Raw genomic sequence first — 13080 nt, forward strand, 5'->3', positions numbered from 1 at the left:
TTGAACACTAATGTCAGAAAATAAATGACGATTTATGAAAGCAGCTAGCCGACTAGCTAACTAGCTAGCAATTGTGCTAGCTAGTGCTTCGAGAGAGTAGTAGCACGCGCCACCGGTAGAATGTGACGTAGGTTAGCACGTTCACTACACTAATTTGCATATAGTGGTGTCCCAATTCCCATTTAGCAAGTAAATGTCTCAAAATCTCAATATTTAACAGGAATCTGGTGTCGAGGCGAGTCGAGATGGGACCATGCACATCACAAGTCTCCATGAAATGAATGTAAGTCAATGTAATGTACTCTGAAGTATGGAAACAAGACAGTGTGTGTGTTTGTGTGTGTGTCTCTCTGTGTGTGTGTATATAAGTGGGAGACGTGTGTGTCAGTGTGTGAAGCATGTGGACAGTTGTTGTGCCAGGTTTGATCAAAGCTGATTGATTGGACGACACACGGCAGGACTGCACCTAAGCGAGGGGTTGGGGACTCCTGTGGGTGGGGTCTCTGGACACACACACACACACACACACACACACACACACACACACACACACACACACACACACACACACACACACACACACACACACACACATACATGAACACATACACACAGCCCCCCTCCCTTTGTTGACACAACCCTATTGCAAACCATATCTGACAATAGCTATTGATCAGGTGAGTGGGAAGGATCAATGCTTGTTGATTGAGCGGAAAATACGAAGCGGACACCCGGGCCACTAAGGTTCAGGATTGAAAATAATTTGCCTAACACAAAATTCCAGTGCTTTATCACAATTAAAATGTGTAAATCAACATCATAATTGTACATAAACTATAACTTATTAGTCACATTTTCTTTTTCTCCTCATACACTCACATGAAAAAACCTGAAGTACAGCAGATACAGAAAACTTAATTAAACCCAGAAGGGCAATTAAGTTTCTGCAGCCCACGGCCACACACTGTATACACATTTATACAAGATAAATGCAAGATAAATCTCCAGTGTCAGAGGAAACTGTAATATGGTAATATGGGAATCTATTATGCACACAAGCAAGGCAGAGAGCAGAGGAGTATTTTTTTTAAAGCAAGTGTCAGAGTCATGTATAAAAATATGTGAACATGAGCAAGAAAAAAAGGAATAAAAAACCCCCACTAAAAACCATATTAAATATGAGATTTAATAAGTGTTTATGTATCAAAATCAGGTGTATTTGAAAATCTCATTGCAAATCCTCTTGATGAGGAATTGTAATTCGTTCCAAATGTGGTTTTGCAAGTATGGCTGTGTATTTCATATGCACGTACTGCCATCTGCTGGAAGTTGCAAGCAGGTACAAGTTGATTTGGAAAACCCATTTTCTTCCAGTTACAGTAAAATAAACATAATAAAGTGGCATTTTATTGAGGAAAAGAATGCTTTTGTTTAGGGAATTTGAGCAGAAAACAGTTTTGTTATTGGCGGACATTTTTTTTAGAAGCACAGGTGTGAATGATGGAACAAACGATTGCCACGTTATCATCAGTGACACCTGTGCTTTCCTGCTCCTGCACTGCTGTGGAGGATTTACAGACGTGAGCATAAGAGGATGAAAACGAAGCATTAATACGAAGCAGTTTCATTTATTTTTCCACTGATTTGTCTTCGCATCGTTCCTCAAAATGTTTAAAAACAGTTTTTAACCACATGGAACACTGAAGAAACATCACTTTTATGTTATGCAAAGGATTTAAACCATTAAAAAAAACAATGTGATGTTTTTTATATATATATATGTGTGTATATATATTTATGTATGTATATATGTATGCATATATGTGTCTATATATATATGTGTATGCATATGTATATATATATTTATGTATATGTGTATATATGTATATGTATATTGTATATTTTATTATCTCAATAATGTTTTTATATTCAGTTTTTAATCTATTAATTATTGTGTTATTCATATTTAAAACCTATATATTTTTATATTATTACTCTTCACTTGTTTATTACTTATTCAACTAGCCTTTCTTTATTCCACCCTGTGTGCGGTTTTAACCCCTTGACTCTGTAGCATTTTGCCTATTTTATTTCTGTTTTTATTTTTTTTACTTCACATTTTTCCATTTCATTCCGCCCTGCGTTGTATTTTCATTCTTGTATTTGCGTTTTAAAATGTATTTCCCTTTTTATCGTGAAGCACTTTGAGCTGCAATCCTTGTTTGAAAGGTGCTATACAAATAAAGTTTATTGTTATTATTATTATGATCTGATCCTTTTTCCTGCTCATATAATTCAGAATCAGAAATCAGGTCTTGTGACACCTTATTCAAGTCCGAATAGAAAAGTCAGCAAGATTCACACAAACGTAAAAGCTAGAGTATATTAAACAAAAAAAAAAGAAGGATATGAATTATTCATGATAGAAATGTTTACATAAGTCTCCTATGATGCAATGAAACTGAATAAAATATAAACAGTAAATAATATAGCAGCTGCTCTAAGAAAGGGAATTCAAAAACATCTAATATAATATAATATAATTCCTGAAATATACCCTTTCATTTCTCCTTATTCCACTATGTGTAACCTTTTTTTTTCCTACATGCTTACCTATTAATTGTGGCATTTTGAAGAAATATATTTGCGTTTTTGGAGTTTGACCTATACCAGGAGTGATGGAGGCCTCCAGCTCCAAGAAATTGCAGGACACGGACTCTCCTCCTCCTCCTCACGTCTTCGGGAACAATTAAGTGACCTTAAGACTCATCAACAGGTCTAATCATTAACTTCTGCCCCTGAGCCTGAACTTATATCTGCTAATCTCTCCCCCCTCCCCTCCAGAAATCCATTTATAATGATCAAAAACTGCTGAAATTCATCTCCTAGCGCTGCCACGGTGCTGGGCATTAATCAGAAAAGCCAAACATTGCTTGACTAAGCTTAACTGTTGAAGGCTTTTTACAGCTTTGATAATATAGACGCCATTAATTCCCCCCGTGCCTGTGACAGGACAGAATAGCCCAGCAAGCGGAATATATGGAAGGGAAGTGCTGAGCCATAACTTTTACATGGTTTTAAAAAAAAGTACTACATTGTGTTTTAATTATTATCACAGTTTGGGAAGATTTATACACGGTTCAGCTCTGTGTCGCCGCTAAGACTTTGACCTGTGTTTGTCTTTTCTACTCATATTTTTTAGTTTATTCATGAATTTCGTCGCAGGTGTCCCACGTTGTTGTCAACTGTTAGGGCATAAGTGTGTTTAAATGAAAAACAAAGTCTAAATAAGTATTATAATAATAATTATAAAACTGCTGTCTGACTTGTTCATTAACATTAACCTTATGTGCTTGCAGAGCTGCAGAGTGAACACTAGATGGAGCATTCCCACTCAATCATGTTCTCTCCTCAGATAAACACTGATTCTGTACGTGACCATCAAATGTATATACACAAGATAGTTTTTCCTCATGTTTGTAGGGATTTCCACCTACAAACAAACATAAATGTACAGTTTTTCTTTACATAATGTGGCGAACACAACATAAATAATGCAGTATAATTAACTTGAAACCTCTTGGTTTGTGACCAGGAAAAGAAGAAGTGCATTTCTGCATGGATTCTTGCAGAAATTAACCGAGTTTTCCCTTAATTAATTATAAATTGTTAAACAATAAATGGATGGATGTTTCCGGGGGACTAAGTGAGCTAAAAAACAAAAGCAATTTGTTTTCAGAGGTGTGCAAAACTGTGATTTAGATTGATATTTGAGCAGTTTTTGATAAATTAGCTCAGAGTCGTCATGGCTGTGTCCACAGACCTGATGCAGAAATTAATTTGCACTGAAGACAAACCACCCGTCTCTCATTTTCCCATCTTTTCTTGCTACGCGCTTGTGTATTTTGACATGATTCGAGTGCCGATCGCGTTGAAAAGACGGAATCAGCACAGTTTAGTCGCCTCACGATCACGTGTGTCGTCGCCAGTGTAGCTGTGACGAGAATAAAACCAGCTTGTTTTTCAGCACGACTCCTGTGCATGATGAACGACCCCTGGGCTCTTTTCTCTATCTCCTTTTCCCATATTTCCACATTACTCCTCCAAATTTATAGCGATCATTTATCCGTGTCTTTGCTGTCTCCCCGACTGTCGTTCTCCCCACCTCCTTATTTATGTGTTTTGCAGATTGTTTAGGGCCACAAAGAACAGGTGGTAATTAACATGCATGGCCTCCAATGAACATCTTCATTTCCCCCCGCCAAACTTCGACACTGTTTTATTGGTGGATATTTCTGTTATATTCCTACACACAAACTTATAAGCAAGTTAAATCAGGTGATCAGGACTTTCATTAAAAGGTCCCCTATTGTGCAAAATCAACTTTTTAATCTTACTTATATTTGGGACTCAGGGGGCCATACCAGCCCCCAAAATGTGAAAAAAAAAGACTCAGTCATGTTTTAGTGGTTCCACTTTGTGTAAGTATAGGCGCTAAAACACGCGATTGTTTTAACCTCTCTCGCAATGACGACATAGCAACACATTTCACCGTAAATGTTGGCACCCCGCCAGGCAGAGTACTTCACAGCTCCACCGTAGCTCCCCACAAGCTTCACAAGCCCTTTGTTGTTGATCGTGTGTGTAAATTCCTATGCTGGAGGGACACCTTGAACGCACCAGTTACGTGCCTGCGGTTAGCGAGTGGCGTGTGTGGATCGGTGATATGAGGAGCACGCGTTTGAAAGCACTGCAGAAAGATGTAGATGTCCTACATTTCTTCTCAACCAAAGGCTGCCTTTCTGTCGTGTTTCCACGTTCTCTCCTCGTTTTGTTGATCCACACACGTCACTTTCAGCCGCAGTAACACTGGTGTGTTCAGGGTCTTTTTCTAGCATGGGAATTTACATACACGCCACCTCAGTAACAACGGGTAAACGGACATTACTATGGGGTATATGGAGCGGGGGTTGTGACGACGGTGCATGACAATAGGTGATAAGTGGTGACAGTATGGCTGTGGATAGTAAGTTAGATCGACATTCCCCTGGAAGCAGTGGGTGTGTGTTTAACTGGGTCTCATTCACATGTAAATGACCAGGCACAAAACCGAGCGTTCTGAAAAAGGCTGTTTTGGCAGAGTTATTGAACTGCTATTGTGCTTCATCCTTATGATATTTTGACTAAAGCATGACACAGACATGTTCATTAGGGCACCAGGACCTAGTTTAACTTGGGTTAATAGGGTATAATATGGGACCTTTAAAACTAATGAGTCTACCACAGGAAATGAATGGGTAAGACTATAATACGTTTGTCACCATATACACCATATACACAGTCAACTATGACCGGTCTCTTTCTCGTGCTTATGTGCACGTGTGTCGATGAAATAACGTATATTTTCTTCAAGGCCAGTGGAGAGCAGCTGCACCCATGGTATTACACAACTCCATATATGGACATCCTTGGGGTGTGTGTTTATAGGTCAGGTTTTTAGGCTTTTTTAGGCTTTTAAAAAATGCGTTTTCTGCGTCTTCTTACGTGCTGTTGAGTCAAAGTAATGATTCATTTTCACATTTTTACTAGTGATGTAAAGTAGCGATAATTGTGCAGAAGTCACAAAAATTGACCAAATTTTTCTTTCCTTTTTGTTCATAAAAACAGTGAACTGTGACATTTCAATCCGATTTTAAACACTTGAATACTTTTTGCTCATATGTGGTTTTATATAGTTCAATGTTTCATCAGATTGTGCTGTAAAAAAGGTTATAAGTCACTCTCTCTATATATATTTCACACTGACACAAAAAATACACAACATAAAGATCCCAGTCTTGTCCTATAACACTCCCTCTGTGCGTTTACTCCTCCACACCACCAGGGCAGTCATGAGCAGCGTGACCAGTACCGGCACTGTGATGAACGGCGCGAGGATGCTGACCGGCGGGTCGCGGAGGAGCCGCCCGGTGAGTGCGCAGTCGTGGAAATACGTCTGGTGAATGTTCACGAAAAAGCGGTCGACGACGTGATTGGGCCAGAAGCAGTCCATCCTCAGCGCCACCTGGTAGGTGCAGTTTGTCACTCCCTCGTATATCCTGCAGAGGGCGACAGAGCGAGGGGGAACGATCATTACTTAAATTTAGTGGGAGAAATTATTTCTTCTGTCCTAATATTGAGTTTTTAGGACATTGTTGTGTCTTTCTGAAATGTTCAGTCACCAGTGTAAGGGATTCCTGTTGGCAGAGGAGGGAGGGAAAAGACGTTTTGAATTACCATTGGGCATAGCAAAGCTAAAAATAAGTGTTAGGCGGTAGAGGGCAGGAGAAACTGAGATGCATACCAGCGTGGCAGCGCCCTCACTCCAGCTTTACACTGCAGCAGGAGAGATTCTCTTTCTACTGCTGACATTCCTTGTATTATTTTTTTAAAGGTGCATTATGTAATAAATCTAGTGTTGGGCACGAGGTTAACACACAACGCTTTCCATGACGACTGACCGGAAAAAGACGCAGCATGACGTCATGTTTATGTGCGACACCGGAGTCCAGGCACCAGGTTCACCAGTTCGCTCCGTTAGCTGCATTAGCTCCTTTAGCACCGGGTTAGCACGCCTACAGTCGAACTGGAGGGGTCTGTTTATCAAACGCAAAGAGCAGCGCTACAAACCAGCGTACCTATGTACGGCGTATGTGTGTTTTAAAGTTTAGCGTTACTTTAGAGACTCATTTTAACAATCCCGAGTCACGTTCACATGACGCCACGCGCGTCTTTTTCCGGTCAGTAGTCATGCATTAACATGCGTTAATGTTGACGCCGTTAACCGCCGATATCGCGTTAACACGCCCAGCACTATACCAATCTCAAGCCTGGCCATAAAATCCTCCTAACATGTCACAGAGATTCAGGAATAATATTCATATAACATACTGAACTCACCAATAACAGATTTATGTTTTGAAATCAATTTTAGACATTTGGCACCACCTACCGCCCTCTACCAATCATTGCAGTCAGTAGAGTCTCAGCTGCCTAGCAAGGGTTGCCAGTTATGTCTGAGCTACAATGGCGGAGAAAACGAAACCTAAAAGACCTCGGTATTTTGAATTTGAGTTTAGTAACCGTTTTTGGCCACATTCTTACATATGGCGCCTTTAAGTAAATTTTGAGGCTTAGGTGTTAAAGGGTTAAAAATAGCGTAGCTTAGTTTATTATTGATGTAGTTTTCTTTCAGAATACATACGTATACGTCTTTGGTTTCTTTACATTATCTGTTTCTGTCCGTCGATTTTAAAATGACAATACAAATCGATAAGAAAGTTAAAATAAATAAATAAATACAATACTGAGCCAAATGTGCAGTTGCGGCTGAAATGAGACCTGTATGTGTGGATGTCATTAAACCTGACATGAGGATATTCTGCCCCGGGGGAATCCTAGCATTACACCTTTCGGCTGAACATAACTGAAAAAGCTCCTGAAACAGCACAGCTGATATAAAGTGCTCTAGAATGTGTGCCCCGTTCAGTTTCATTTTCAAGGACAAGCTGTATTCAGCTGTATTATTAATTGGACCCGGCTTCTGCAGCTCTTGGGATTTAGACGCTGATGAACTTGGAACCGGATAGCCGTTGCCAGATCACGCAAGCCTGATACCCAGAAACCACAGTTTCTAAATTTATCACAGCGCGTGTGTGTGTGTTATGTTGCGTTGTGTGTGACAACCAAACAAAGCACGTTATTTTAATACAACATCATCTTCACTCGTCTTTTTCTGTCTGCGTATATCTGCTGCACGCCCGCCTCCGACTGACCTCGACTCACTATGGCCTCAAACATTGCAACTTGAACTTTTGTGATGCAACTGCAAACCCCTATATATATTATGTACACACACACACACACACACACACACACACACACACACACACACACACACACACACACACACACACACACACACACACACTGCACACAGCAGTTATACCAAGAGAGGACACAGAGCCAGGAGGGAAATCACACAGTTTTGACAGTTACTTCTGCTTCGAGCCTCTGAGATGCTTTCACCCTGCTTGTCTGTCAGTGTTTGGAAAAGAACTGCTGCAAGACACACTGTGTCCAACACACACACACACACACACCGACACACACACAATACAGTAATCCGACAGCTAAAGTAAAAGGCTGTGACAAAGTGATGTGGTCGGTAAAAACACCATAAAGTGAATACAGTTGTGAGGTCAGGAGAAAAAGATATCTTTCCACAAAGTGAACGAAACCACTTCTTGATAAATTCATTCCTTGTCTACTGGAGTCATAACTTAACACTTACACACTTTATATTCTTCTTCCGTGTAGAATAAACGTCACCCTTTTTTGCACAATTATTCACTGTGCCTCTCATTATGGTTCTTATGGACTTGGAATGTGGAATTTTGGTTGTTGTCCTTGTTTTATTGTGTTTGCTAATTGTTTTTTTTGGACCGCCAAGTGTGAAAACTAATTTACCCTTGAGGGATAATAAAGCTCTGTGAACTGAACTGAACTGCGCTACAAAAAACAAAAAAAAAACAATGCAGCAAAAAATGCGATGTGTCTGTGTATTCATGTATTTATATCAAAAAAAATATGTATACTGCATGCATCTTTCGTGCATTTGCACGCCTTACCGTAATTACGCAACAGTTTGTGCAATCGGAAAAGACCAATATGCGGTTATCATGGTAATTTCACACATGAAATATAATTTTTAGTTTTTCTTCATTTTAAATTGTTCATACACTAATTTAACGTGCAGTAAACTGTCAGTAACTGCTACATATTGAAAGTTATTCTGGAAAAAATGGTCAAAAACACTTAAAAAGGACATTTTCTGGCATTTTTATGCTTTAAATAAGCAAAAAACAAAGTCCAGGCAGATATTTTGAGGCTTAGGTGTTAACATTTACATATTTTTATTCTGTTTCTTTTTATGAAGTAATTTTAGTCACTTTTCAAATGTCAAACGATTAATTTCATACTCTGATACCTTTATTATACATAGTGAGGCTCACTCATCAATAGTTTGCTCAAACTCTGATGACTCATAATGTTTAATTTACATATATTATACATAATATAGGCCCTTAAAGCTGTATGCAGTATTGTTTATTATAAGTAAGTGCAACTGTCAAGTTATTAAAGTTTGCATATACAATTTAAAGGTGAATGAGATTAATGAAAGAGTTAGTTTCCCTGATTTTTTTTGTTTTTTTGCTGTAGTATTCTTCCTCTGGAAACCTTTTCTCCTCCTTTATCGTCTATCTTTTTTGTATCTTCTATCTTTCTGCATGTCTGTCTCTAAACTCACTCCATTGTGTCCGTCCAGCTGCACCACAGGCCTTGGTCCAGTCCTCCCATGTCCAGTTTGAACTTGGCCAAGCAGAAATCATTGATCATCCCCTCGTAGAAGCCCCGGTTGCAAGCGGACACTAGAGGAAGAACTTGAGCTATAGAAAGCAAGAGAGAACAAGGAGAGGCTGCGATGAGTGACGAGGAGAAACTTTGCATCATTGTTCAAAGATGATGTTTAATTCCAGATGATTAGGAGTTTGTTGTGTGCTGGCACAGTTTATCCCTGTAGAACCTTTCCTTCCCTATTATACTGTTACTTTCTCTAATTTGAGTTCCAATCCCATTTGTTTACCTCAGACATGCACGTAATCAGTGTCTTAACATGGAGGCAGGCCCGCTGTGCTCCTCCCACAGGACTCTGAGGCTGAATGTGAAACCACTGTGAGGTACAGTAGGAGAGGGAGCTTAAGTCTGTGCTGGTGAAGCCTGTGGCCTGTTGCGGCCTGATAAGGACCAGCTGTTCGCTGTGGCTCGGCTGGGTCCGGAGGCTTTTCCAACACAAGATACCAGGTCCTTTTTGTGTATTCAAATTAGGATGGCTAGACCCAACATGTGGCCCTGCGATGGACTGGCGAACTGTCCAGGGTGTACCCCGCCTATCGTCCAATGTCAGCTGATATAGGCACAGCACGGTGCGGTAGGGGATAAATCGGTAGATAATGGATGGATGGATGGATAGACCCAACTCACGCACCTAACTTCAACATCTGCAGGATACCTCGGTGGAGAGTCGGCCCTGCTGTAGACAAAGGGGTGTGAAAGCACGGCCTGGAGGGTCAGACCCCTTCCCAGACAAAGAGATCTGAAAGGGATTCATAAATGCTTCAGGCTCACTATGCTCTGGGTCTTTCTCCAGCTACGCACACTTGTGTGTAGATTGACCTTTTCTCTGCTAAGAAAATAAAACCTTGTCAGCTGACAGAAGTTTCTATTTCATTCTTCACCAGCAGCAGAGAATTTCCACAACAGGCTTTAAAAATGAGCTGCAACCACGGGAAGAATGTGGAAAAAATGGTTGTGGCCCCTGCTGGCGGTGTCTGTTAACACACCTGTCTCTGTGTACGTCTGTTGGCAACAGTTGGTGGCAGAAATCTGACATTCAAGCTGCCTGCAGACTTGGCTGCAAGCCTCGATATACACAGTCACGTTCCTTTTGTCGAGTAGAAAACTGCGACTGAGACTTCTGTCTGCCTCTCTAGGACACTAATATTTACAGACTGTAAAAAACTTGTGATAATGAGAGAGCTGCCTTTCAATACTACTAGTTTTAACATTATATCCTCATTCTGTTCCCAGGGAGGGACGTGTTTGTCTGCTCTGGCTGGTGGAGAAACAAGGCAGCCTTTAGCTGTATAAGAAGCATATTGTCATGCAATTTTATAATTCTATTCTGTGCTATACCTGATCATAACGGCGAATAGTGGACTTTAATGGTACATTTTTAGTCTTTCCCTGTTTTTAATGAGTGGCTTAATTGAAATTGTGATTCCTTGATTCATGGAAAACTTGTTCTAGATACTCAAAATAATAGGTGTCAAAGGCATAGCAGTAAAATTTTATTAGTAATTTTATTCAGTGACACAATCATTTTTTTGCCTTTATAAATGGTTCGTCCAATAAAATGTTTAGGAAACACTGCAGTTGCCTATTATTATTATTATTATTATTATTATTAGGGAACACATATTCACCATTAACTAGGTGCTTACTAACATATATAAGTCGCATACTAGCCTTTTATTAGTAGTCATTAAGCACGTTTTTAACACTTTATTCTTCATAACCTTATTCTACCTCTATTACGGCATGAATTAAGATTTAGATAACAGCAATTGTGAGTAAACGTTTCATTATATGAGAACATTTTGCTTATATAGATGCTGCATAACTTAATTGTGAAAGAAAAAGTTGTTTGTTGGTGCATTTAACAGCTGAGTGAACAGAAAAATTGGACGATAACAAAACAACAACAGAAACAATCTTCAGAAAGGACTCCGGTGGCTGCATCATGTGTCCTGAAAGAAGAAGTTCCTGAAAAAAAACTCACCCGCGGTCAGCAACACAAGTCCTGCTTTGAGGAGGACGCTGATCCCCAGAGCCATGCCGGCCACCAACGACAACAACAACACCACCACCACCACTCACTCTCTGTGGTTCAGCTGCTCACGCACCATTCTTCCTTTCCACAGCGCTCAAGACCGAGTCGACGACTATATTCAACCACAACAAGCAGAGCTGAATCTGAGCCCCTTGACCTTCCACCGTGCAGCACCCTCCATGCGTTGTCCACTCCAAGCGGCCCTAAAATCACAGCAGCTCCGCCTGTCATCTGATCCCCTTGTCCCACTGCTGCTGCTGCTCACAGAGGGCAAAACAAAGTCACACCCCAAAAATAAGTACAGTGAAAATGAAGCATGGGAATCATTAATCACAAGGTCAAAGGCCTCATCAGAAACATATATGGGGATAAATATTCAAGATACACTGTTAAAGACATAAAAACACAATTAAAGATAAAGAGAATAAAAGAAAAGGTAGGATATTAAGAATCATAAACTCTTACACCTTTATTGACCACAGGTGACCTTTCCTAAATAATTTCAAAAGTGATTTGAAATCTCCCTTGAAAGTGATCAGCGGTGACAGTTTAAGCTCCTTTTTGTAAGTTATTCCAGGAAACTGGAGCTAAAAGTATAAGAATAAGAGGAACAAATCACACCATTAAAGTGAAGTTATTTATATCAAATCAATTAAATGGTCTTTTATTGTCCACGCTGGGTATTTTTCTTGGTTAAAAACAGGAATGCAGCTCTAGAATGATCTACGCTGGATGTTTTTTCCGTGTATGTGAAGAGAGTTTGAGTTAATACTACTGTATTTAAGTGGCTGTTCTGCCTTGTGCTGCTCTCTAGTGTCTGTGCGCCAACATTTATACAGTATGTCGTATGTTTTCGGACACATCTTTAAGTTAATTTCGGTGCAGTTTAAGGTGGAATGATGTGACTTTCTGTTGAAACACGTGTGATGATTGTTCAGTTTTTATCTGCATGGGACTTCAATGGAATGGTGACTGTTATTTTATAGTCATTCTCATAAAGATCCCCTAGAGGACAGCAGAGTACACTAAATAAGCCTCCTGTTTGGCACCACTGTCTCTGCGCCTTGCTGTCAGGACCGTGGGGAGTAAAACATGTCAAGAGTTATGCTTCACTTTTCACTTTAACATGCATCGCAAATCAATATCCATTTGTCCTCGTGTGTCCATAAATAGCTCACATTAGTCCAGGTACAGCGAGGCCTCAGATGTGCAGCCTTGGACGTTCAAACCCACTTAAACTAGTGTCGTCACAAAGTTTACAGGCTGTGCAGACTCCGGACACTTTATTCACTTTTATTTTTTATATTTTATTAAAGAAAGAAAAACACAACAACACTCAAAACAATTTAGTTCATCAGCTTTTATGTATGAAATATAAAAAGGCAATTGTGTGCGTTTGTGAAATGTCTACAACGCTTAAATCAATTTAAAAACTGCACATAAACTGCACCAGTTTTACTGTCTGTAACAGTGGTTCCCAAAGACTGGGTCGGGGGCCCACAGATGGGTCACAGGCCATTTATTTTTGGTCCCCTTATATAATATTTGCAGAATTCCCCCAAAAGTTTTAGTTCATATTTATGTGAAAA

At 39.9% G+C, this 13080-nt stretch overlaps 1 protein-coding gene across 1 annotated transcript; it reads right to left on the bottom strand.

The window, feature by feature from the left end:
* Positions 1–894: 894 nt before the first annotated feature.
* Positions 895–11688, bottom strand: LOC310937407 (receptor activity-modifying protein 1-like). Its single transcript, XM_083901669.1, has 3 exons — positions 11441–11688; positions 9350–9488; positions 895–6098 (listed from the first exon to the last, which is right to left on the bottom strand). The coding sequence occupies exons 1-3, from the start codon at positions 11493–11495 to the stop codon at positions 5843–5845; spliced, it is 450 nt and encodes a 149-aa protein (XP_083757795.1). The 5' UTR covers positions 11496–11688; the 3' UTR covers positions 895–5842.
* Positions 11689–13080: the final 1392 nt, after the last annotated feature.

The sequence above is a fragment of the Microchirus variegatus genome (assembly GCF_963457635.1).
Source record: "Microchirus variegatus genome assembly, chromosome: 1".
NCBI lineage: Eukaryota > Metazoa > Chordata > Actinopteri > Pleuronectiformes > Soleidae > Microchirus > Microchirus variegatus.